Source organism: Cygnus olor, chromosome 6 (assembly GCF_009769625.2).
Source record: "Cygnus olor isolate bCygOlo1 chromosome 6, bCygOlo1.pri.v2, whole genome shotgun sequence".
In the NCBI taxonomy this organism is placed as follows: domain Eukaryota; kingdom Metazoa; phylum Chordata; class Aves; order Anseriformes; family Anatidae; genus Cygnus; species Cygnus olor.
Window position 1 is genome coordinate 12,530,723 of NC_049174.1, and position 26,741 is coordinate 12,557,463.

Consider the following 26,741-nt stretch of genomic DNA (forward strand, 5'->3'; position numbering starts at 1 on the left):
GAGCGCGCAGCGTTTCCCCCCTCCGGCGGGAGCGCTTCCGGCGGGGCCGCTTCCCCCGCCCCGCCTCTTCCGCCGCGCGCCCGCTCCGCCCGCGGTACGGGTCCGCGCCGCTCGCGCACGTGGCCGCCCCGCCGCCAGCATGCTGGTGCTGTTCGAGACCGCCGCCGGCTACGCCATCTTCAAGGTGCGGGCAGCTGCCGGGGGGCGAGCCGCGGGCGGGGTCCTGCACCCGGACGGGAGGGGTTCGGGGGCGGCCGTGCGGCCCGGCCACCGGCGTCCCCACACGCGAGCCGCGGAGGGCGCGGGCGAACGGCGGAGCGGGCGGCGAAGGGGCTGGGGGTTGAGGGTTGAGGGGGTCTGGGGGTTGAGGTGTGCGAGAGGCAGCTGAGGTCCCTTGGTTTGTTCAGCCCAGAGCAGAGCAGGCTGAGGGGAGGCCTCATGGCGGCCTGCAGCTCCCTCACGAGGGGAGCGGAGGGGCAGGCGCTGAGCTCTGCTCTATGGGGACAGCGACAGGACCCGAGGGAACGGCACGGAGCTGGGACGGGGGAGGGTCAGGCTGGGTGTTAGGGAAAGGTTCTGCATCCAGAGGGTGGTCGGGCACTGGGACAGGCTCCCCAGGGCAGTGGGCACGGCACTGAGCCTGCTGGAGTTCAAGGAGTGTTTGGGCAACGCTCTCAGACGCATGGTCTGATTTTTGGGTGGTCCTGTGTGGAGCTAGGAGCTGGACTCAATGACCCTTGTGGGTTCCTTCCAACTTGAGATGTTTTGTGGTTCTTCTCTGTGACTCTACAGGAGGGGCTGAAAACAGCCCGTATTATAATCTGTGAAGCTAAAGTCGACATAAAGCAAAGGTAAGAGGAGGTGTGCAAAGAGAAATGCAGAAGTCTTTCTGCAGAAGTGCTGCAGCAGACGGCTGCAGATGTCAGCAGCTGGGGCTCAGGGGCCTGGCTGTGGTGTGTGTGCGAGGCAGCTAGAGGGCACCAGGCAGCAAGCAGCAGCGTTCACAAGCAGGCTTTAAACACTTCCTGTCTGAGAGAGCGGACTGCAAATGGTGCCTGGCTTAGATTGCGGTAGAGCTGGGAACCGTCTGCTGGATCTGAGCATACATAGTATTTTATTAAAATACGTGTTTTGAGACATGCTTTGTTTTTTCATTCTGGTTCTGTTAGCAGCTGCCAATGCCAGACATGGAGAGTCATAGCCACACTGCATGTCTGCAGGGCAGAGAGAGCTTTCTTTTCCTACACACAGTAGTTGCAAATTTATGTAGTTATATTTGTACGTTCATTCTGTATCAAAGAATTACCTGTAGAGTTTAGCTGCAATTTGCTTTTTTTCATTTTTAAAGTAGCCTCTAGAGATAGTTGCTGCTGTTTTGTTTATTTTCTAATTGCTTGAGGGCTGGACAGAATTTGGGCTTCTGAAACTCTGGAAATAGTTGTGGTCACCCACTCCCATTTTCAGCAGTACCCACAGGTATCCATAGCTAGCATAACTGTGCTCTGCCTTTATGTTTTGGTGGTCAAGTACTATCTTCCTCTTGAACCAGGGTAGCTCTCAGATATTCCCTTATAGATGTTGCTCTTATCAGAGGAACAAAGAGTCTAAAGAGTAAGGGCAAATGGCATAACCGTGTTCCAGATCTCAGAAGGCTCTTCCCAATGAGTCTTGCTATCATGTGGTACCTAAAATGTCCTTAGGCAGCCATAATTTTTATATGCTAGCGACCTCAATTTAGCAGCTTGTATGTATTTTTCTCTGTGTGTCCATGTCTGTTCATAGAAGGTGACAATTCTGTCATCTTCGGGATAGGAAGGACAAATTGGAGCAAAGAGTCAACAGGCTGGGCAAAGGAAGATTTGTCCAAAGGGCTTTTTGTGCCTCAGTGTCCTGTGTGAGATGAGTTACTGTGTTTACTTGCTCAACTACTAATTCACTTTAAAAAATACAGCCTCCTCTGACCTGGGTTTAAAAATCTGCAAGGGAGCAGAATCTTGTAATCCTGGAACGAATTTTTATACTGCACTGAGTCAAATTGCAATTGTGTTGGATCTAAGTTGCAGCGACAAAACCACAATGTTTTTGACTGAGGTATTAAAGAACATAATGTTGTAAAGATCTTGTCCATGTTGTTCCCCTGAGCACTTTTCTAGGAATTTGCAGTACATTTGGCATTTTATGAAATGTGTGTAGGATCTAGGACTGTAATTGTTATTCTTCTGCTGTTTAAAAACTGAAAGGAGATCCCTTTTGACCAGAGATGGGATTAAGCCATTGCAGCTTCTTAAGTAATTTTTGGCTCGTTTGATTACTGAGCTGTGGTGAAAAGTCATCCATCTAGAGACGTCCTCTTTCTTCCTCGGGTTAGCTCAAATTCATGACAATAACTTGTGGGATCACTCCTTCCTGTGAGGTGTCCCAGACATGTTTGTATTTTCCCAAAGTAGAGGCAGGTTTGGTTTTGGGTCACTGGGGTTGTGAATGAGTCTTGTAAGTGGTAGAGCAAGCCCGGTTTTGATAAACAAGGAGAGGGCTTTGCTTTGATGGTGTGGGTTCAGAAGAGCCCAGACATTATTGAGCAACTTCTGTAGTGCAGTTGAAAGTAAATTTAACACTGTAAATATTGTTGTATGCTGGATGTAACTCTAAAGATAAAGATGCTGAGAGAGAATGGTGAAACTGGAAATCACAGTTGAATTAACCGAATTTGTTGAATTAACTTCCAGTAGTTGGGTATGCTATAAATCTGTTTCAGGTCTTCTGTGCTGAATGCAGGTTTGAAAGTTGTTCAGAAATGCTTTAAATATAACTGTTGTTTTGTTTTTGTTTTGTCTACAGGTTCTGAATGAGAAAAAGCTCCAAGAAGTCGACAGTTTATGGAAAGAATTTGAAACTCCTGAAAAAGCAAACAAAATGTAAGCAGCCTTATGTGCGGGTGGCAGCTTGGCTTTTGGAAGGACGTGACTGCCTGTGTAGTTCTGCACATCTGAGGTTCAGAAAGAAGTATTGATTTTCATTTTTCAATATTGTAAAACTTAAACACTGTGAGCAACAGTAATGTGAAATTAGATACTGAGACAAACTTTAGGTGCAATATCAAAGTGGGTGAAGGAAATATATATTTTTTTAATTTGCAGTGTAATTTAGCTGCAGAAGCTATTACCATATACCAACGAAGCAAAAAGTTGAAAAGTATTGTAAGGAGACTTGGATGCTGTGATGAGAATATGTGAGTTTGTAATGCTGAAACTGGCTGAAATAAGATTTTTGTGCTCACAGGAACTTCTTGAAAAAAAAAAATTTAACCCATCTGACACTAAGAGCATGTGAATCCTTCTGTAAATTGAGAGTTAGTCTTGTTGCCTGTGCCATCAGTGACTGTTAGTGTCAGTGAGCAGCTGCACAGGGGTTGCAGTGTCTGGTGACCAAGCTGGCCTTTCTAGCAAATCATTCTAAGATTGGGAACAATGGTGAATTCCTGCCAAGTCCGTATAGGGTGTTTTTACTGGAAAACTTCTAACCAGCTCTGGTTAGAACAGATACCTCTGAACAAGCTATGCCTTGCATTTTGGATTTACCCTGCTCTGGAAGAGTGTTTAGAGGAGAGGACAGAATATCCCACATCCGTCTGTTTGTAGTGTTGTTATTCTTGTCTTGGAAACATCATCTTGGCCCCTTGCTAGAGGGGATGTGGCTCTTAATGGATCTATGCTCCGATCGAGTTAGTTCCTGTATTTCATGTGTTTATGAAAAGGCATCAAAATAAGCCTGGAGCTTTTGTTGGGCTTGAGTTCTTAGCTCTAGCTTTCAGCTTTATCTGTGACCTTGCTTCTTTTGCAGATACTTGACTCACAAAGAGCAGTGGTTAATCAGAACTGGATTAGTCAAATGCCTGTCCCTGACAAGGAATTTACTGGATCGTGATAGCTTCTTAACTGTAGCTCTAGATATCAACACCGCAGATTATGTGAGGGGGAGAAGGAGCTTGAGCCTAAGGAGCTGGCACAGTGTGTTTAAACACCTTTTGTATGATTTTGGCTCTGGTCATCAGTTTGGGCATGAAAGCATTTTCTGTTTGCTAGTTGTTTGTTTTAAGCTCAACTCAAAACTTGTGTTCTAACATGTAATTAATTACAAGGGAGGATTTGAGGATTCATGGGCAATGAATGGGTTCACTTTTAAAGTCTTTGAAGGTGTATTTGGTTGAAAAGCAAGTTAAATCTGGGCTGTTTGCAGAGGCAGAAGGTTCCCTTTTGAAGATGAGTGGGAAGATAGTATCATCAGTCAGCAGTGACACCTACTTAATCAGGGTGCTGCTGTCTTGAAATTCAGATGGTTGGTATCTGTCCTTAATTATGAACTACAAAATGAAAAGGTGGCTTAGGTTTTCCGATTGTGTTCATCTTAATTAGAAATGCTAAATCAAAATTACTCCTTGAAAAATAGCTTATGGGACGCAGCTGAAAAGTTACATCAGGCTTGGAGTTAACCTGCAGGTTTATTGCTCTCCCTCCTTTTTAAGGGTCTGGATATTGATTTCTTGTTCTCTTACAGTTCCTGTGTTGTCTGTAAGACTGCAATAGTGGGGACAGGAGAAACAAAGTTAATTCGAGCATCTGTTTTGTGTACATTTGTTTACACGTGTATTTTTCTCTTCTGTAGAGTAAAGCTGAAACACTTTGAAAAGTTTCAGGACACAACAGAAGCTCTTGCTGGTAAGTGAGAGTTAATACTGTTCTTACCAAAACCAAACCCGTCACACGCTAGTTCATTCATTACTTGCCTCTGTCCTTGCTCTGTTTTTCCTTTGCTTAGTTTTTAGATCATACTTCTTTTTTTCAAAGGCTGTTTTTGTTGTTTTGATGTCATCCACTCAGTCTGTAGTGTAGCAGAGACACAAGAAAACAAACTTCATTATGCCATTATTGTCCAAGTAGTTTCCTGATGAGCACCATGTAGAAGTTTGACTGATGTATGTAGTCTGTTGTCAATGATGGATTCTTGTTGGAACTGAATGTAAATGATACGAGTCAACATTTCGTCACTACCACTGAGACAACAGACAGATATCAGAGTACATATATTATTACAAATGCTCTTGTTTTATGGACATGTTGTGCCTGTTTTTTTCTTGCAAAAAATGCTTGTATTGCACTTCAAGGAATTTCAGCAGTTTGTTGAATATAAGGCCTTCATTTTTTTTTTTTTACTCTTTAAACACTCAAATACTTGACACTGCAGACTGGTTTGAACACAAATAATAAAAGAGTCAGCTAGTCATTCAGGGAAGGCATGATTCTTGCTGCTGAATTCACTGTTACTGTATGACTTCTGTAAGTGGATGTTAAACGTCACACTATCAAAGAAAGGATCTTCATATTCAGATGTAGCAGGGATAGCTTATGATGGAAGGTAAGGAAGCAGTTTAAAAATGGAGATGCTATACACACAAGTAAAACAGCTGAGACTGAAGCTGCTGTATGTTTTTCTCTACCTGGCATGTTTTTTTGGAGTATGTTGCTTCTTAGTTTTAGGTTCAGATCATGTACTGTCAGGATTTTAAAAAAAGCAAAACTGAAGCAAAGTAGTAGAGTTTGTGGTTTATTTGGGAAAGGGGGGAGATTACTCAGGCTACCTATGTCACATTTATTTTGAAGGGAAAATGATCTGCCTGTTTTAAGTGGCTTAGGAATTATTGGCTAGCTTGAAAGCTTCATGACTTATCTCCATTATAGAACGGATGAGAGGAAGGAGGAATCCGAACACAGCACTTAGATTTTTACCCTTACATTTCATTAAGGTTCTGGAAGTCAAAAATCATTGGCTTCTGCTATATATACTATGATGAAGATGTTGCATCAATCACAGTTCAGTGGAGCACAAAGCTGACCTGCAGAGAGAGTTGTATAAGTGCTGTCTTAAAATATATTGTGTGGGATTGTAAAGCTTTTACAGATCTATTAATACTTGAGTACAAAAAAATCCCTTTAAAATTCTTTAGTCTGCATGGTGTGTATTAAAAGGGTCTGTGTCTGACTTCCCAGTCAGTGTGCTTGGCATGGTTCTTTGTTGGGCTTTGATGGATAGTAGGTTATCATCATCAGAGGATGCAAATAAGCTGTTACTCAATTTAAGATATTGTGGGTGTGGATTAAGGGAACTGGAAAATGGTTGGTTAATTAAATCACACACAAAATGTTCCCTTAAAACCTTGCTTTCTGAAATGTGAAACCTGTATCTAAAGCATGTGATGTACTTGTAAAGTTCCTTAAAAAATATTGAAAGAAATGAAACTGAAAACACATGGTGAAAGGTGAGGCAACCGGGAGAAGGGTTCTTGATTTAGGCCTTCAAAAGGGCAAGGGTACAATTTTCTTCTATTGATTTTAGCTATTTTATAGCAAAGTAGTATTGCAGTTCAGACTAGAGCTATTGTGGGCAGTCAAAATAAAAGCACTAAGTTAGGGGTCCTATTGTTATAGGTTTTAGGAGGGGAAGGAAACTGCATCTCTGGTCTTTTGTTTTTCTGCAGCATCCACAGCTCTTGTAGAAGGCAAGCTCAGCAAGAACTTGAAGAAAATTCTGAAGAAGATAGTGGCAAAAGATGCTCATGAACAGTTGGCTGTAGCAGATGCCAAACTTGGGGGTGTCATAAAGGTGATAAATGACTTTGCCATTCTTCTTTTTGTCTCATGCTACTGAAATCTTGCAGACAGGTTGCAGAGATTTTAAAGTTATTAACAAAGGAACATGTTGCTGATGTTTTGTTTGTGATATGGAAGATCCTTGTGATCAAATGTGTCCTTCAGTTCTTGTCTACCAGAGGAAGGAAGAAGTACAGTAGAGGTGGTCTGCTTTCTCTGGTATCTCCTAGGTGTCAAATCGTAGGTTCTTGTCTTGAGTCTGAATGCTGCCTGTTCCAGAGACTTTTATTCTGACCCTGTTCTCATCATGTCTTAGGAGATTGGTGTGGGATGCAAAAAGAGTAGGATTCCATGTTGAAGTGAATACCACCAAGGACAGTGAAATAATTACTCAGTTTTGTGCTCTGAAAAAGACCCCAAAACCTAAAAATCTGAACAGCCTATCTTTGGATTTTCTCTCTGTAGCCAATCTCTTTCTAGTAAACTGTAAAATCTTTAGTCTTCACTTCTGGTGTCTACATAGCAGATAGAGCCTTAACTGTAAATTTCCCCTTCAAACTCGTGATTGTTACAGTGTTGAGCACTGAGGGTATCACTGCCTTGAGCATCAAAGAAGACTGGACCTGTCAAGTGACCATAGAATGGTAGCGGGAAAGCCAATTTTAATAAGATAAGGCTGCTGGAAGAAAGGCTTTAGAGGAATGCAGTTGTCATCATTGACTTGGATTGTTGATTTCTACTCTGCAGGATAAGTTGAATTTGAGTTGTATACACAGCCCAATGGTTACAGAGCTGATGAGAGGAATCCGTTCACAGATTGAAGGGCTTATTACAGGCCTTCCTTCTCGAGAGATGGCAGCGATGTGTCTGGGTCTCGCACACAGGTGAGTTCCTAGAACACCTTTATTTCATCCCATGTTTTCCCCACTCCTATGTCCTGGGCCAAGTTATACTTGAAGTGTCTGAGTGCACAACATGGCCTAATATTCACTCTAAGTCAATATGCATTTGTATCTGGAGTTTTGTTTTATAAAGATTTGCACTCACACTCTAAGGAAACGCGTCAACCTCTCCCAAAGTCAGTTGATAGCTTCCTTTTGCATGTTGTGTACTATAGGACTTGGTTTGAAATGTCTCTGTAGCAGTTTCAACCATTAAAACAAGCCATATATGGTTTGTTTAAAACTCTGTTGCCACTTAGAGACAGGGGAAGAATGTGATTTGCTAATTTACACTGTCATATATACATTATATAATGTCTTTCCCCTCTCTGCATCATTATCTTGTTAGGTTTAGTGGAGAAGTAGTTAAATACAGAACTGTTGGATCAGCACAGGGTCAAACATTCATGAGTAGCTTTTAATCCATATTCTGACATGATCTTTTTTTGTTAGCCATTGGCAAATTAGAGAACTGCTTCAGTGTAGCTAATTCTTTTAAAAAGTGTTTTTTGCTGTTAGGATGCCTTGAAAATAGGCATTAATATTGAAAAAGTACTTTGAATATGCAAGTCCTCGTGTTATCGTGCTTTAATGTAGTATACTGAAAATTTTTAAATATACATGGAAAGCCAAATGGTTATAGGCTTTTTCAAACAGTGAGAATCTGTTCTAGCAAGTTTCTTCTCTTACTAGCGTTGCTGGTATTTGCTGCTGGGTCAGTAGCATTTTGTGGATAACCTCCAACCACTGCAGAACCAGAAGTGCTGTTGACCGATAGCTTTTGTAGGGAACCATGCCGAAAGAAACCAACAACAGGAAATATCCTGCCTTAGTGTTGGCGTTCACTCTGGTGCATGTGGTACAGATAGCCTTAGCTTTCCCTTTCACCTTGTTTGTAGCATATGTGCATGTACACATGTCACAGCTGTTGTGAAAGCCTGTGTCAGCAGGGCTTAGCCACTGGTCACAGATGAGAGTGGTCAGTGGGATAAAATTGAGCTGGTATGAATGAATGTATGGGCAGCCATACTCCTGTAAAATAGGAACAGGTAGGGCATGCTTTGCGGTGGGATGTCAGGAGGCTGATGAAACTGTACTTTTGTCTTCCCCAGCCTTTCCCGATACAAGTTGAAATTCAGCCCAGACAAAGTAGATACCATGATCGTCCAGGCAATTTGTAAGTATATTTAGAGCTTAAATTATTAATGGATTCAGCTTAAGATAGCTGACTTCTTTACAATGGCTACAGAAAAGTATTGCTGTCAATTTCCTCCTAGCATTTGTCAGTAAATTGGGTAGTTGTGTTCAGCTAGGCTTAAGGTTTGTTTTAATAGGGTTTGCCACAAGCAGAGACATCGTTAGGGTGATACAGTAAACTGATGTCCATTTTCTTAGCATAGAGATTAGCAGGCAGTGTTCAGCCCTCTGAGGACTTTGCTTTCCAAAATGCCTTGCCTCTGAGTAGTTCTGGGAGAGTGTCAGGGCCCCACAGTCAGGATTTTCTGAGTCTTCATTTTAGTGGTAGCTTGCATAGAGGGCAATGTGGAGACACTCTTACATTAGACATCTAAAAAACACTGCAGTATTTAATGCTGTATTTCATGTCCTTGATTTCCTAATGGAGAAGTCTGAAATTGTAAACACAGTTAGGAAACCCATTCCTCATTTTACCTTGAAGACATCAGCATCATAATCGGTATACTTGCTGTGAAGTAGTAGTGAGGAATCCTGTTTGGATTATTAATTCCCAGACTGTTGTCAGTGATGAAACATAGTTAAGCTGAAAATAATGATTTAATTCAGCTCCTTCGTCACTACCACTGAGACAACACATGGGAATGTTGGTATTATGTTAGAGGGAAATATTTTAGCCTCAGGGCTCTGTAGCAATATATGCTGTGGGTGTGACGCTGATGTCGTAAATCCAGTTATCGGTCATATCTGGTAATTGGTGAGCCTGTTGGATTTGTCGGATATATTTATAAAGGCAATTAAAGGGCTTATTACAGTCAAGTAACTGAATACAAGATCAGTTTCTCACCATTACAGGCTTTTTCTATAAAGTTTATTAGATGGATGATTTTTGCATCAATCTTGTGTGGGTGGCACTAAGAGGAAAAGTCATGCTAGCTCCTGCCCTCCTTCCAGGAGAATGTGCTTTACAGCTGTTAAAGGAGTCTGTTGTCCAAGATGGTCCCAGTGATGAAACGTTCAGGCCGCACTCAGGGGAATTCTAATATTTCTACAATATTGTGCCTAAGATTATGCAGTTCTTTGAAGAGTTAGGACTTCTAACATACTGCAGCTTGTGTTTCATTCCAGACAGTCTTTATAAGGATAAAATACTTTTGTTACTGCCCTTTACATTATTTAAATTTGTTGATTCAAGAGTTTTCCGTTTTTAGATTACATTTAAGAAACAGAAGTCCATTCTTCTTTCTCTTAGCACTTCTTGATGACTTGGACAAAGAACTGAATAACTATATTATGCGCTGTAGGGAATGGTACGGTTGGCACTTCCCTGAGCTGGGTAAAATCATCACTGATAACCTAACGTATTGTAAATGCGTGCGGAAAGTTGGTGAGTAATAAGGAGGCATGAGCCTGGAGTATGTTTCATGTTAGTATGCAATGCATTATGACAGAGATTTGTAGACCAGCCACTCACTCATCCAGCGAGTCATGATCACATACACAATCCTGTCATCAAGAACAGGCTAGCAGAAAAGTAGCGTATGCTGGCTGTATCTTGATGCAACTTAGAATTCTGAAGCTTAATAGAAAACTAGTAGCAAATGACCAGCCAGTTTTTCGTGGACCACCAGCTTGTATTCTTAGAATCACAATTAGTCAGCACATCATTTTGGAAATTAGCTGCCAAACACTGATGTCAAGAGAGTCACTGCCTCTTTGTGGCTGTTCTCTGAGACTACAGCTGCTATATTTTTTCATTAGAACAGAAAGAATAGTGAATGTGTTATTTTGGACCCTTGCTTTTCCTCTTAGGCATGTATTTTGCATAAATTTTTCTTTTAATAAGAATTTAGCAGTTGAGAGAGAACCTTGTGGTTTTAAGGGAACTTTTTTTCTGAGTGTAGGAAGAATTACTTAGGCCTGGTGAGTTGTAAATGACTGCTCGCTTCCTGGTATTCTTCCTTTGTTAATCTTGACTTAAAATTTTGCAGCAATCAGCTGCTGAAAAGGTGTAGTGTTTAGTGTTACAAAACAAAGTCTTTTTTTCTAGTTCCAAATTTAATCTTTCTAACCATTCTCAGATAGTATAAATAAAGTCTGAACATTAACACGTTTTGGGAGTTTAGAATAAGATGATGGCAGACTTGCCTCAGTGTGTATTATTTTGGCCTTTTATCTTTGTCTGTTTCTGTTCTTTTTGTACTTGTTCATCTTGCTCCCAGTGCAAACATGCTTTCATCTGTCCCCTGCAGGAGACAGAAGAAATTTTGCCTCCTCTGATGTTTCTGACATCCTACCAGAGGAGATTGAAGAGGATGTGAAAGCTGCCGCCGAGATTTCCATGGGGACAGAAGTATCAGAAGAAGATATAAACAACATAATCCATCTCTGTGATCAGGTATGTGCATGTATATGAATAGCAGTAGGAACTCCGTGTTAGTTAACCATATTAGAGCCTCTTCTGCCAAGGAGAGATTTTCTCAGGGCCTTTCTAACATAGTTGTGGTGGCAGTGATGATTCCTATGTTGTTGCTCTCCTGATGTACAAGCATGAGGGTGCACAGTCACTACCTCATCTGAGCCATCTCAGACTGATGATACCGGCATGAAGTCTTCTGAAAGTGGTAGTCTTACTTTTGAGTGGGATTTTGGTGGTGTTTTAAGCCCTTGGAAGAATAGTACTGTACAACCTGTTTTTAACCTGTCAGTTTTGAAGTTAGGTCATAAACCCTGGGTTAAAAGCGGAGCACTGAAGTCCAAAAAGAATTAGGAGCCCTATCCTGCTTTCATTTGTATTGCATGTGAATTTCTCCTGACTTCAGTGGTGCCAATTGGGTCCCTTTGTGACTTTACCAGGGAGTGGCAGGGTTAGGAATAGTGAGTTCCTGTTCTTGGTCTAGACTGGACTGCTTTTTTATGTGTTCTAATTGTGTGTATTTGTACAGGAGAAGTACAGAGCATTTATCCTATTTCAAGAGAATGGTGGCAAAGATTTATGTGAAAACTAAATGTTCCAAAGGTTTTGTCCTAAAGAAAATGTCCTTACTAAGTATTTTTGTTCTGCTTCGCTGTCTTTGGCATGTTGTCAGCTCCTTTGTCAGGAGCTTTGCTGAGAAAATAAGTTGTATAAGGGAATGAGCAATACAGATCCAATGTACTTCATGGATGGAGCTCTGCTCTGGGAATACGCCCTATATAAAGCTTTCTATAACTGTGGTTCTTGTCTGTCTGCGGTTTGCACCGTTAGCCTCATTGGTTAGAATTCTCAGCACTTCTTCTTTCAATACATTTACCTCTTAGATTTGTCTGTCAGCTAATACTGATTCCTGTAACCAACCTCTGTCTGTGCCAGGTGATTGAAATCTCCGAGTATCGGACACAGCTGTATGACTACCTGAAGAACAGAATGATGGCCATTGCTCCTAATCTCACTGTCATGGTGGGTGAACTGGTTGGAGCAAGGCTAATTGCTCATGCAGGTGGGTCATACTGGCTTAGTTGCCCTAATCAGAGGTTTTCTCTGAGGAGCTTGTCAGCTAAAAGCATTATGCAAGGCCCCGATGAACACCTCTTGTTAAAGGGAAGGCGGTTCTTGAGGAGTCTTGAGAATACCAGCATGAGCTTGGTTTGGTAGTAGTCCATGATGATGTAGTTCTTGGTTGGCCTGAATTCTCTTTGGAATATGAGGGCAACTTAAGTCACTACCTCTTCTGAGACACTGAGCTCCCTGCTGATAGTCCAGTAACTATTGAGATAAAATAGTGAAAAGCTGGCTTTAAACTTTTACAGTCAGACCATCTCAAATTAGCAGCCTTATTTTGGTTATCTATGGTTCAGTTTTGTGATTGATGCATTATTGCTGCCAGGAGTATGTTTTATTGAGTCAGCCTTCTTTTTCTATTGCTGAAATTGAACCAAGATAGTTAATTTAAGCATGAAAGATTGAAATGGCTTACCTGTCCTTCAGGAAATGAGCATGAAGCAGCTCTTAGAGAAACAGATGGCTCTGAGCTTGCTGCTTTTGAATACTTCAGGAGTCTAGCATCCTGCTTGTTTAGCTGCTCCTCTGATAAATCGCTATCTGTGTCACCTCCTTCTAGGTTCCCTCTTGAATCTGGCAAAACATCCAGCTTCAACGGTTCAGATACTGGGTGCTGAGAAGGCACTCTTCAGAGCACTGAAGACTAAGCGGGACACACCTAAATTTGGCCTTATCTATCATGCTTCTCTGGTGGGACAAACCACTGCTAAAAACAAAGGGAAGGTGAGTTGCAGAACTGTTTACGGGGTTGGCTTTTTTGAAGCATGTAAGTCTGTTGATTGCTTGAGCTTCACATTGAGGCTCTGTCCATGGCCTGCTCTCCTGTGCTTTGTGATTATGTGGAAAGTGCCACTGTCCCACAAATCTTTGGGTGCCATCCTTTCTTGTTGGGAAAGGGGAATGGGGTTGTCCATCAACATAACTGAATAACAACAGGTGCATTCCTTCTCAGTTGTGATGTAACAATTTTCTCAATGTGTATGTTACTACTTTCTTCTATGTGATGCTAAACGATGTAAACTGTGACAGGTTTTAGTCTTGCTTGAAAATCAAATGTGTACTGTTTGCTAAAGGTAGTAACTTTCGTGGCTTGCTTTTAAAGAGCTTAGGCTTTTATAACACAGCTGGGTGAAGGTGTGTCTTGAATTATGGAGAAAGTTGTCCAGCTGGAAATTGCACCTCAAACTAATGTGGTCTAAGTTTGAGGTAGAGTGGAAGATATATAACTAATTTGCTAGGTTTGGATTTTTCTCCCTTACGAAGAAAATATGGTGTTAAATTAACGGTATTTCAATGCTAAAGAATGATATGCTAACTGTTTTTTATTAAACACTGCTAGTAAATGCTTGCTTTATTCTTCTGTTTGTGGGTATGGTTTCTAGATCAGAGTGAATCATCACCTTATGTTCAGTCTTAGCATTTAATATTTTGGCCTTGCACAGATTTCTCGAATGCTGGCAGCTAAGACTGCCTTGACTATTCGTTATGATGCCCTTGGAGAGGATACAAGTGCTGAAATGGGAGCTGAGAACAGATTAAAAGTAGAAACGAGACTGAGGCATTTGGAAGAGAGGGGGGTAAGTACAATAGAGGACTGCATCAAGCTGACATTCTTGAAAAATCTGAATCCTATACCTCTTAAGTTTCTATCATATTTTCTGGTAAACTGCTTTCAGAGCCTTTGCTAGTGTCATTGTATTTCTCTAGTCTCTCCCAGCCTTGGCTGGAGCAGTAGGGTTTGTAAGCTTGTTGCATCCTTTTGTTTGTATGTTGTTTTTTCTTGTTTATGTGCCTGTCTTCAAATAGATTATACTGAAAAGTCTTGATTCTGAGGAAGTAAAATCATTTGTTTACAATCTACTGCATCTCTGTATTAATTGTAAAGGTATATTGTTACTTCATAGCTTCTTCCTTTCCACCTTAGAAGAAAGCTCTTTGGTTGGTATCATGTTGTTCCCCAAAATCTGAACACTGGATGTTTAGTCTTCAGCAGCCAAAGCAAGATGTTATTTACAGCACAGAAGATGCAAATTGCTGCATTCCCTTCCCATTACCTAATACGTCTTGCCTCTCTTTACCTGCTGTTTCATCTGTTGCCATTGGCACAGCATGCTGGAACAATGTAGGGCTCATTTTTCCTCTTTTAGCTGGTGTGCCTTCTGCATGTGATCTTGCAAGCTACAACTGGGTGCAGTCTTCTAAGCTAGAAGATCCGATGCTAATGCTGTAGTGCTGGCGTGGCTAGCATAGAAAAGAAACAATCCAGAAAAACTTGCCTACTCCTCTGAACATTTCATGAGAGGCAATACTTCCCATGGAAACAGAAGCAAGGAGACAGGTGTGTTAATACCAAAGCACCAGCTGGTCACCTGACAGTTGCAAATTTAATCCAAATCAAGTTTTGAGCCTGTATTGTGGTTTTAAGGTTGGCTATATGCCAGGTATAGTGGGATACCTGCCCTGACATGTGATTATCCTTGCAAAAAAAAAAAAAGGTGCACAAATTTGAGTTGGTCTTGTGAATGTAGAGGTATGATGCATGTAGCTGTGATGTGTTCAATCCTGTACTAGATGCCCTTTAATCGCATTGGCTTCTTGAAGAGCAATATTAGAGAGAGACATGCCTTTTTCACCCTGGTTACCTCCCTGTCATTATTCTACTTCCAGGTGTAAGACTCATGTAGTTACGCCAGAGCCTGACCAATAAAAGCCGCTTATCTTTCCATTTTTTAAATTCCCTTCAAAGGTTGTGAAACTTATGTTGTGAATTGTTTTCATTATGAGTAATTTGTTTTTCACTTCTAAATTTTTATTTTAGATAAGAAGAATAAGTGGCACTGGAAAAGCCTTGGCCAGGACAGACAAGTATCAAAACAAGAGGTGAATGTTTTTCTTTTCAGTTTGGCTGAGTGTAAATAACTCTTCATATTTTTATTCCTGAGAAACTTTTTGGTTGTGGGCTGGGTTGCCTTGAGATCCAGAAAACGTTTTCTTTGCTCTTAAACACCGATAACAAGTCCCGTCACTAATTGGAATTTCCATGTTCCTGCATTTTACAGTTGTAAAGCCAGTGAACTGGTGAAACAGTCCTGATTTTCTAGTAGTAAATTACTGATGTTATCAGATAACAAGCATAGTTAAATACTATCAGCATCAGCCCCAAAGTTGAATAGTTGGGGAGTTAATATGTAGCAGCTTTATTTAATGCAAGTCTGAATAAGTTAATTTTGAGTAAATCAAAATTTAAATTTCTTCGACATGTTTGGAAGCTGCCCTAGAAACCTACTTAGTATTATTCTTAGGAAAAAAAATTTTGAACAAAGCTTAAGTCCCATACATAATAATACGGTATCTTAAGCAATAGTTTCTGGTGCCTGAAATGACTGTAAATTGCAGCTGAGATGGCTGAATGTCTAAGAGTTGGAACGTGTTATTAATCTGAGCTCTGACACCTGGGTTTTTCCACTTAATTTGTTGGCAGGCATCTCGCTTAACTTGGCCTTCTCATTCTGGTGAATTTTTGGTGTGGAGAAGGCACATGCTCTGCAGAAATGGGGCTTGGTGCTAGTTCTGTTAGAAAAAATAACACTTTTGCACCTGTCTGCAGTCCCCAAACAAACATCTTTCTCAAGGCTGGCTGTAACTTGCATTTCCATGTGCTGAGCATCTCAAAGTGTATTGATGGCTGTGATTTCTGGAGCAGCTTTTGAAAAGACAACCATGTGTCAGTAAATGAAGCATCAGGGTGTATAAGGAGGCAGTAGCTTAAGGAGGAGAGGAGACGACATGAAGGCTTTTCATCTCCTAAAATGGGGAGTTGTGAAGTTCTGCTGGGACATGTTCCTACTGTTAGGCATGCTCTGCAAACATGTCGAGGCTTGGGGAGAAGAAATGCTGAAGATAACTCCTTGCTGTACGGCTTAGTCTGGCTGTCTGGAAGGGAAAGACATAAAATGCTCATTTCATGCATTCAAGGCAATACTGAATTCTGGAACTTCTGAACGTTTTTTCATTTGTTTGCTTTTTTTAGGAGTGGGTTGCATTCCTGTAAAAGTTACAACTGCTTTGTAACAAGAGTTAGTGCCTATACCCTGACTCAAGTCTCTGTCCAATTATCATTGTAGTAGAGTCACAGTGCTACTACTTTATGGAGATTGTATGAAGGGCTAAGCTAATGTTGTAAGGACATTGGCAAGAATCTCCTAGTCTTGTATGGAGCTACAGATTCAGCATGAATTAGCTACATCAAAGTAATGTTTCAGAAGCTCGTTGTCAGGTAGCTTGCAGAGATGAGGTTCAAGCGAAGTGTTCTTATGCTTTCTAGAAAAAGATGCAAGGGAGTGTTATGCATCTTTGGTGTGTTTATTTGCTGATTTTTTTATTATTTATTTATTAGTAGGATTTTGACAATGACAAGGAAGCCACTGAGCTCTTTCCTGGGTTTAACTGAAACAGAATCCAGTGTTTTCAGGAGGCTATGTAATCAGTTTCTGCAAGGCCATACGTAGTGGTCATAGCTAAGAAAAATCTGTGATGTTTAGAGGAGCAATTGATGGCACTATTACCATTACCACATACTTCCCAGTCTAATCACTGGTCTCAGTTTCATTTGTAACCTGTGCAAGGTAGCTACCTCAAATTCCTATGTTAGAGAAGTGTAGATACTCAGAACATGGCTGGGGGAGAGTAGTGTAGGGTTAGTGTTCTAAAACTCCATTCTCCTTGAGTAGCAATTCTGAATGAGTCAGAAAAAAAAACCTGCTTTATTGATATTAGATGATTCAACTGCCTTTGAAAAGGTCTGAATGAAGAGCACTGGGTTTCAGAGCAGCTGGTTCTCTGCACCCTTTAGAAAAGTTTGAGGCTGAGCAAAGGAACATACGTTATTTAGGAAGAGGGAGTTTCAAAAAGATTAAGTATTCATCTGTCTGTCTCATCAAGTCAGTGATACAAAGATGAGCCATTACCTTTCCTTTTGACTTGTGTTCTCTGAATGTAATGGTGGAGAGGCAGTGCAGAAAAAGCAAAAATTAAGCTACTCTTAATCCTGTATATCTGTTACCCGTAGGATACACTCGTATAGACTTCAAATTTTGGGGAGCCATGTGCTTGTAACTATCCAGCTGTGATAGGAAGGCTTTCAGCTGCAAAGAGATCAAAGGAGTGATCTAAGTGCTGTGTATCTGTAGAGTCTCAAACAGATACAAATCAGAACTGATATCTTCTGTTCAGATCAGATAGTTGTATTTCATGGGTGTATCTCCTGTAGTCATGATTACTGATTGATGAACAATTCATGTGATGAAGAAAGGACCTGACTGCCTGTAGATGCTTTGTTAGCTGAGAAGGATTGATTTGCTAATGTTTTTGGGAGGTTGTGCTGGAAAGCTAATGTTCAACTGCAGGATCTTACCTTGGGGGCTAGCTCTCCTTTGTTACTTAAACCATCTTGCTTCTTTCATTACAGTGAAGTAAAAGTATATGACCCATCTGGTGACTCTACGCTTCCTGCTGTTTCAAAGAAACGCAAAATTCAGGAGGTGGAAGAACAGGAGGCAGGGGTTGCTGTGAAAGCAAAGAAGTTCAAAGCAGAGATGAAAGGTTAGTTGCTGCATCTGTGATGCTGGCATATTGCTGTGTGCATCGTGCAGTGGGATTTAACACTGACAACCAGCCACTACACCTGGTTACTCTCCTTGGTTATGACATAATGTGTTAATAATAATAGTCTTAAACAGTTGTAAGGATAGAAGAACACTTTGAAAAGTAAAAGCTCTACTCATTCTTCTTACATTGTTCAGTTCATCTTTAGTGGGCTTCAGCATCAAGAAGCAAAAAAGCTTCTGTGGAAAAAAAAACATCTTGCCCGAATTTTCTTTAAGAGATACTGTTTCATTCTGCAAGGAAGTGTTTCAATGTGTAAACATTGAACATTAGAACTCAAAGTTGGAAGTTTCAGTCTGAATTTATGACGTGAACAGTTATTCTCTGGGGAACTAAAACAGCTGCGGCCACACTTTCTTTCCTTCTCTCGAGATACTGTGTGAGGAAAGGTTCTGACTGTAACTACAAAGCACTCTGGTTTTTGTAATGTGGTTCACTTCAACCAACATTTTCCATCTTTTCTCCTCTGTGTACTTCCAGCATCTCCAAATGGCTGGCCTAATAATTCCTACATCAGCGGAGTACCCAGTAACTTGGGACTTTAAGTTCTTCTTGTGAGACCCTGAGCTTGAACTGCTTCCAGTTCTGTCAACTGCGCATGCATGGAGGCAGGGACTGTCAAAGCCTTCCCTTTCTGCCTTTCTCTGTGCTGCTGTGCTCTAGAGAAATAGGAGGTAGGCTATCATGGTAGCTGGCTATAAACCTCTTAACACTCAACTTAAACTGAGGTGAAGTTTCCAGATGCTGGTTGGTAGTTGGTTTATGGTGTCAGTGTACATGGATGGAGCAACCTGTAGGAACCTAAACTTAGCTGAGAACTCAAGTTTCACTAGAGGGAGAATCCTTTGTACTGTAAAGCTGAGATGTGTGCCCCAGCTTGTTCTCACATGCTTATAATGAAACAAGGACAAATGAGTACTTTGGAGGCCTGAACTTTGCCCATTTGCTTTTTGGAGAACATGGGTGTTTTCACTGCTTTTGGTAATATTCTGAACTAACTTCCCTTACTGTAGCCTCAGAATCGTTCCCTTGGGCCTCCCTTCCGCTGTCAAAGTGTTGACATCTTGTAGGTGTGGGCTCCTTGCAGGTGAAATACTACAGTCATTTCCAGCCTGGTCTCTTACAGTATGAAAAGGTTACTTTTGTTCAATGGTTTATGCTTTTATAGAGGAAAACTTGTTTCCTTTACTTTTTTGAGCATCGTTACCTCTTAGTTTAGGGGATTGGTGGAGCTTAGCAGTTATCCTTGAGCTACCAGGAATTACTAGAGCTGTAGACAGTGTTTAGAGTATTGGTGAACTACTGAAATTTGTTCTGTTTGATTTCAGAAAACTTGAAAAAACCTTCCTGAAAGGGTAGGGCATCCTTCAAAGGTTCACAGCTATTCTTTTTACTCCAGTTCTCTGTATCAAGTGGGTCATTTTACTGGGACATTTGGGCATTAGAACTATGTTCCTAATGTGTGCCAGATGCTTCAAACTGTGGGAGGAGCAGTTCCAGAGAGCTTATTGACCTCATATCAACTATATGCAGATCTCATCCTTTCAGCCTATCTTCCTGTACCCTTTAAAATAGCACTGTCACTAAGTTTGCAAGTTCTTGTTTGACCACCCAGCGAAGTACATGGATTTTCCTGACACAGGCTAGACAAGACGGTGACCTTGCTCTTTTTCCAGTTGATATGTTTGCACAGCATGCTGGTGGGGTGGTGGTGAGCCAAGAAGTTTGTTGAGTAGTTCAGTGAGTTCTGCAGTACACAGGAGAGTGCAGAGGAGGACCCAGCATTGAAATTTATATTGCATGTCCACTTGCATATGCACAAGCCTTTCATTTCTGCTGTTCTTGGCCCTGTTCTTTCTGGTGCATTGCTCTGTTAGGCTTTTCTCTGGTCAGAGATTATGCATCCAGACACAACGTTGCGTAAGAAGTCTCTGCCCCCTCCTTCCCCATGCTGTTTGTGCAGCTGCATGATAAATGGTGCTGGTGGAAAAGAAGTTCAGGAAAAAAGTGAATTCTTTAGCCAGATAAGTGTGATCCATTTCATATTACACGAGGAAGGTAAGGAATGAGATGGGAAGCTGTCACTGGAAAGTGATTTGTCAGACTATTACTTTATTATTCACAGTAAAGGGGGAACAGTATTTTGCATTGTGCTATCCTGAAATGAGAATGTTACTCCAAGATGTGGTGTGTGGTGTTTGCTGTCTCCCTGTTGGGAGTGCATGCATGGCAGTACTTCGGATAGGAACTGCGAGTGGGGGCACTAAGGAGGGAGGCATGACTTCAAACCATCTTTTACACCTAAAAGGAAACCAAGCAGAAGGATAGTGCCTGAAATAAGTTACTTAAGGAGTTGTCTTTTAGTACAAATCAGTGTTAATGGTAGGGGAAGGGAATTATTTTTGTGGCTAGAGTCTGAAGCTGTATGTGGTTAAACAGAATGCATACCACTAATGGGGCCAGCCAGTGCCCCCAGTGAAGTGCTTAGCTTAAGTGTCAGAGTATAGCAGCAGCTACTCACTTGAAAAGGTGTTGCAAATAGAAACAAATTAATGCAGGGAACACTGCAAGGCACAAGACCTTAAATGCCAGCAACATTGTGACATGGTGTCTTTATTGATAGGCTATGTGACTTGATTGTGTATGCATGGAGGATCATGAGGAGGGGAGGGTGCATTAGACGCTGGTATGTAAAAGCTTAGAGAAGACTGGTAGAAAATGGGTGACTGGAACTACTGCTAGTGATTTCCAGTGCTGTTCAGGGCTGTCAGTCAAACTGCTCTTCTGGGTGCTGCCTGTTGTGTCTTGGTGCCTGATAGTATCAGTTGTTGTCAACTGCTGTGCATCATAAATCCAGCTGGGCTTGAGTGACTTAGAACTGTTAGATCTGCAGGGAGAAGAGCAGCACCCTTGGAGCCTCTGTCCTCGTTCTGCCTAGGTACAAATATGTGAAGTCCTGCAATGAGCTTTGCTAGAAAGCAGCAACTTAAATCTTCCTGAAGGCGTCTGCTGCCAGCTGTGAGAAGTGACAGTGCCTGTGAGGATGCAGTGCATTATCTGTGGTTGTAAATTATGACAAGTTCCACTGCCTGATGTGTCAGATTTGAAGACAGAGTAATAACAAGTTTTTTTCCAGGGTACCACCCAATGTTTTGCTTGAAAATGCCTAGCTTACCAATCCTGCTGAGTGAATATGTGTAGCATAGTGAAATGTGATTTGTGTACTGTTGGTACTGTATAGCTTTAATGTAGGATAGACTTATTTTTAAGCCACTTTTTATTTGGCTGTGTCATATACAGGGAGGTAAGGATACTTTTTCTTACATGGTTTTAATCCATTACGATTGCACACTGTTCACTGTGAATGATGTGTGTGTGTGGTGGAATCCACTTAAGGTCATATATACCAGTTCTTTTATCTGGAATCCTTTGCTGGCTTGCTTCTGTCACTTTTTAAATGTCAAAAACCTTCATGTGTTAGCTAGCTGTATTTTGCTGTGGAAATGTCTAGAAATTTTCTACAATGAAGCCCGTTCTATATCTGAAGGTTATGTTGGAGGCAAAGATTGAAGTATATTTTTGACTCATAATCGCATTGCTGCCCTGAGGAACTAAACTTGTGACAATATAATTAAAATATTAGGAGGTTGTGTGTTTTTTTCTTGTTTTAAAAATAACAGCACTGTTTTTGTTTCTGTTCTTTTTGTAAGTGATAAGTGAGTACGCTTTCAAAAGGAAATTGATTCTGTTTTTTGGGGGGGAGTACACTGAAAAAATTGCTTCACAGCTCTGGTAGCAGCTGCACATACCACAAACACTACTAGCTTTGGCATCTTGGTTTTGCAGCTACTGCAGGACAATGGTTGCTATATCATGAATTTACTCATGAGTACTACATACTGAGAAATTTGGTATCTCGCACTGAATCAGTTGTGCAAATAAATTTAACTTAGGTACACTGAAGTAACAGCCTGGCTACTGCATAAGCTGTCAGCTGGGTAGTGATTTCTGCTTGTTTTCTTTACCTAGAGGTTCCTAGGACTGTGGCATGTATTTTAGAAAGATGAGTGGTGGTAAATTATAATGTCTCTACCGCTGTGAATAGATGTGACGAATAGTTCTGAAAAATAAATGTAAGAGAGCATCAGTAAATCTCTCCTTGGGTTAACAGTCCTCTCAGCTTATATAAATAATTCAATTCCTGTCTTCCAGGGCAGAGTTTCTGCTCTTGCATTAAATGTTTTATGTCAGTTCAGCATTAAGAGATCTTTGTGTTTGCCAGTCTAAACAGTTAAGAAAAGATTGCTGATCTGCTTCGTAGCAGATTTCCAATGCTAAGATAAGGGAATCAGTGGAGAACAACCTACTGCTGGCTGAATGCACTTCTGATGAGGATTGTTGAGTCCTTCCACTGCTCTTGTGATGCTGATGAAAATATTTGCCTAACTGTGGACAGTCTGTTTTCAGAAAGAGTACTTGATAATTTGGCAGGCAAATAAAACATGCAAGCTTGTTTTTAAATGTTGAAGGCAGCATATAGGAGTGCTATTTGTGCCAGGAGAGGTGAATAGTGTTGTCACACTGTCAGTCATCTTAAGTAGCTGTATGTTTTGATAACAGTAAGGAATAGTTATGCAAGCAGGGGAGAAGTGGAGAAAAAATAGGTATGGAAATACGTAAAGGGGAAGAGTGTTTTTTTGTGTTCTTTCTTAATATTTTCATTGCATCCTCTCACATCTCCTAGAAAGCTTTATCTTTTGCCTTAAATGCTTCTAATAACTGACAACCTGCCACTTCTATTCTTTCTGTGGTACAGAAGAAGCAGATGTAGACGAGGGTGAACCTGTCAAAAAGAAGAAAAAGAAAAAGGAAAAGAAAAAGCAAGCTGAAGAAGAGGAGTCACTGACTGAGGAACCACCCACCAGCCCCACAGTTGAGGTGAGACAGGATTCCACAGCTGCTTCACCCTTTTTGGGAATGAATTCCCTTCAAAGTACATGGATTGAGGGGAGAATATTCTTACCTATGTAACTCAGGGCATACGAGGACTGTTTTACTGTTTAGCAACTTTATTTCATAATATCCGTCACTGTAAAGTCCAGGAAGATTTGCATTCCAAAATAAGGTCTGGGAAATTTGTGGCTGTAGTGCCTCCGTGCACCAGGAATCTTTCCTCTCCTTTCCTTAGCACACCCCCAGCTTTAGTCTTCATTATTTATACCTCTTCTACAGAGGTCCCTTGGTGCTTATCCACAGGCATTTCTATTGTTTAGGGCTCCTGCAGAGCAGAGGCTGTACCTGCTGAATAGATGAAGCATTGTTTGATGTCTCCTAGCAGCAACAGAGTAGATGCTGTAGCCAAACTAATTGCTCAGTTCTGAAATTCTGTTCTTAACATCAGATTTAATTTTCTCCCCTTTGATTAGGGCAGCTACACTGTCTGATGTACACTGACCACAGTGCTGAGCTGCCAGTGGTGTGACAGACAGCACAACTTCCCTTGCCCCCTGGCCTCACTGTGCTGTAACCATCAAGTCTATTAGCAATAAAGGAAGGAGACATCTCTTGAATTGCGCTGTGCTGAGCGTGGCAGCTACAGGGATGCTTTGAGTGAGCTCCGTTTCTTAGCTACCTGTGTTGCTTTGCTTCTCCATTATAGTTGATTCATAGCAACATTTGTTTGCTTCCAGAATACAGAGAAGAAGAAGAAGAAAAAGAAGAAACCGAAGGATGAGGATGAAGACTGAGAAACGGGGAAACACAGGCCGTGGGACAGCTGCTTCAGAGTAGTATTTCTTGACAAAATTTCTTTAGCCTCTTACTAAAAACTTGTAACTTCCCAATATTGCAAGAGGGCAAGGAGATGCATTTGATAGTTACCTGTTGTCCTGGAACAGGATACCTGTGTTTCTGTTACTTGGAAGGATTGCTGGGTTGTTTTGCAGTTTCTTTAGTTGAAAAGCTCAAGTAGATCCTTTTTTCAAATGCAGTCTTCACTGATTAAAAAAAATAAAAACATTTTTATGGAGACCTTACGCCTTTGTCTTTTAACTTATTTGCTGGCTTTCTAACCATTATCAGGACTATTTCTAAGATTTGTTGTTTTAAGAGAATGATCAGCAAAAAACTCTTTCTAAATGTATAGATGTTCTGTTGTAATTTCTTATCTAAGGAATTCAAAGCTTGTAAATGTTCTTAAGTTCTCCATAAAATTGATACAGATATCAGTGCGTAATATAAAAGATGCATTGAACAGCTGAGCTGTTAAGTCTGCAATGTAGTTCTCATGAGAAGACCTTTTTAATCCTTTTTCAAACATTTCAGTTTTGTTGCACTGACTGACAAGATTGAGGTGCAGGTTTTGAAGTAATGTGGGTTGGCTTCCAAATTGCTTCTGTGGTTGTTGTGGTAATTTTATTCACTTGATTTTTTTTTTTAAATAATAATAAGAAAAAAGCATAGAGCAAAATGACTTTGAGTTACCTGATAGTGAAATGGAAAAAGAAAGTATTTTTTATTATTAGTAGAAATAGCCATTTGCAAGTTCTGCCATTCTCTGTTGGGGTTACAAGATATGCTGAAGAAGCATCATGTGGTGAAGGCACTTGGAGCTTAATGTTTATTTGACTATGCTCACCACTCCATTCCTTAATTATTGTCAACTTTTTTTAATAGGTGTAGGGTAGACTCTTAACCTAAGCAAAATAGCAATGTTGTTAGCAGGATTTAGTAACATTTCAGCCAGTGCAGCTGGTGCTTTTCTGTGGAATATAATTTAATGACCAACTCTTGTCATCTAACTGCCTGTGGTTGGCATATCTTTCAGTGTAAATGGACATATTGAATCCCTAACAAGATTAGTAAGGTGTTTTCTTCATGCACTTCTACCAGTATCAAGAACATTAACTTCATTTCCTTTTTCTCAGGAAGATTGTGCTGGGTTTAACTGCTATAATTGAGGAGACTGGTCAGAGAGTATCCTGAAGCAGTGTATAAGGACAGTGTTGCTGTACTGCAGCCGTCTCTTATACTAGGTGTTATGTGTGGGGCCTTCTGTTGTTGCACTGTCTGCAGTTGTTTTGCAATGCAGAGTGCTGGATTGCCTAAGAATACTGAGGCTTTTACAGTTTACCTGCTTTTTTGCTAGAAAACTAAGATGAATTTCAGCTTAAATCTTTTGGCAGGTAGCAAAGGTGTTAGAAATGATTCATAATGAAATAGAAGACTTGGCAATTAGTATATCTAGCTTTTTATTGTAAATGCATTTTCAAACAGAAATCCTTAGAGACATGGGAGTTCAGTTTCCTCTGAACTCTTAATGTAGTTGCTTCATGAAGTCTCAAATAAATTATGTATGTGCTGCTCAGAAGCTGCCCTATATAATTTATACCTCAATCAGAAAACTTGTGTGAACATCAGTTGCTTAGTAAGTCTAATGAGGGGTCGAACTAGAGTGAGGATATTTTTACATAAACACTTTCCTCGCTTTTGCTTATTCCTTAGATGAATCACATTCACTTGTTATCAGTTTTCATACTTAATGTTTTTAGTGGCTTATGACTGCAAGTCAGTGTCCAGTACAAGCCAACTTCCCTGTCCCAAGGCAGACTGTTGCAACTTAATCACAACGCAGCACACCTTTGCCTCTACTCCTGCTGCAGTGTTGGGAGTGTTAATTTCAATATCAAGGTAATTACAGCTTCTGCTTTATTCTGCTTCAGAATTTCTGAAATGCAGTGGGTTTTTTTGTTTTGTTTTTGCAAAACGAAACTGCTTTGGGGAAAACAGTACTAAGAGCTCTGTGTATGTGATTCAGAAATATTGGGTGGAAAAAAGGATGCAAGTTCTAAGCTTTTCGGTCCTGGATAGATCATGCACTTACCAGGTACCACCTCTTCTAACCAGGTAAGGAAATAAGTACTCTGTGTTCTGATTTGAACTGTTAAACCTCCTTATCCTAGAAACAATGAGCTGTGCACCCCAAGGGACTGCTGCTGAAACATTGATAAGTGTATTGAACTTGACTGCTAAATATGATCAGTGAAAATAAACAGCGGTGATAGACTGCAGTCATTGTAAGCCAGGGTCACTGTATTTGAAGTTGCTTATCAGTTCAGGCAGATAAGGCTGGCTTGCTTACGCGTGGTTTTCCACAAACAAAGGTCTGGGCATTTGTGTACGATCTTGCATCTTTAAAATAATAAAGGCTATGACTGCAGTTGGGAAATAACACAACCTCTCTGCACAGGTAACAGTGACTACCCAAGAATTAGATTAGGCCCTTAATTAGGACTTGGGCCTTTTGATGTTTTTTTAAAGTAGAAGCTCAAATCCTGAGGTACAAACCTCAGCCTCTCTTTTAAGAAGTAATTGTACAACAGGACATTTACGTAGAGCCTATACTATAGGTCACTGGTCTTTGTGAGGGACTTGATCCGTCCAAAAATGGATCTTTCATTTTGCCTGTTTAAAAAAAAAAAAATTACTAATGTAGTAATAAGGATAGGTGTTTTGATTTACTTGCAGAAAAACAGCTGGCCATGCTGATGATGGCAGTTGAAGTGAAACAGTTGGGATCTGTGGAGTAGGAGAATCTGAAATCTTTTAATATGATCCTTGCTGATGTACTAGGGTTAAGCCTAGAAGAGTGTAAACGTATTTTGGAAGAGTAGCTGAAAAGTTTAAAAGCATCTTGGATAATTGGGCACTTCAACGTTCTGACCTGCCATCGTGGGACACAATGTAGGACACATTCTG

At 40.8% G+C, this 26,741-nt stretch overlaps 1 protein-coding gene and 4 non-coding genes across 5 annotated transcripts; all 5 read left to right on the forward strand.

Annotated features, from left to right (window-relative positions):
* Nucleotides 1-30: 30 nt before the first annotated feature.
* NOP58 (NOP58 ribonucleoprotein) lies at nucleotides 31-24,019 on the forward strand. The gene is made up of 15 exons (XM_040561841.1): nucleotides 31-184; nucleotides 2,839-2,915; nucleotides 4,663-4,715; nucleotides 6,533-6,657; nucleotides 7,392-7,528; nucleotides 8,698-8,762; nucleotides 10,032-10,166; nucleotides 11,032-11,177; nucleotides 12,132-12,258; nucleotides 12,880-13,043; nucleotides 13,763-13,897; nucleotides 15,139-15,200; nucleotides 17,788-17,921; nucleotides 22,801-22,922; nucleotides 23,675-24,019. Exons 1-15 carry the CDS (start codon nucleotides 140-142, stop codon nucleotides 23,729-23,731), a joined length of 1,584 nt encoding a protein of 527 aa, XP_040417775.1. The 5' UTR covers nucleotides 31-139; the 3' UTR covers nucleotides 23,732-24,019.
* LOC121072728 lies at nucleotides 4,978-5,066 on the forward strand. The gene has a single exon (XR_005821386.1). It is a non-coding gene; the product is annotated as a small nucleolar RNA SNORD70 (small nucleolar RNA).
* On the forward strand, nucleotides 9,334-9,421 carry LOC121072720. The gene has a single exon (XR_005821379.1). It is a non-coding gene; the product is annotated as a small nucleolar RNA SNORD70 (small nucleolar RNA).
* Nucleotides 11,283-11,366, forward strand: LOC121072723. The gene has a single exon (XR_005821382.1). It is a non-coding gene; the product is annotated as a small nucleolar RNA SNORD11B (small nucleolar RNA).
* On the forward strand, nucleotides 12,413-12,498 carry LOC121072722. The gene has a single exon (XR_005821381.1). It is a non-coding gene; the product is annotated as a small nucleolar RNA SNORD11 (small nucleolar RNA).
* Nucleotides 24,020-26,741: the final 2,722 nt, after the last annotated feature.

Bases quoted from the DNA above. Each gene is read 5' to 3' on its own strand.
- NOP58 (XM_040561841.1), top strand. From the start codon at position 140: ATGCTGGTGCTGTTCGAGACCGCCGCCGGCTACGCCATCTTCAAG. The intron at 6,658-7,391 runs GTGATAAATGAC...TCTACTCTGCAG, and splicing joins AACTTGGGGGTGTCATAAAG to GATAAGTTGAATTTGAGTTG. The intron at 13,898-15,138 runs GTAAGTACAATA...TTTTTATTTTAG, and splicing joins GGCATTTGGAAGAGAGGGGG to ATAAGAAGAATAAGTGGCAC.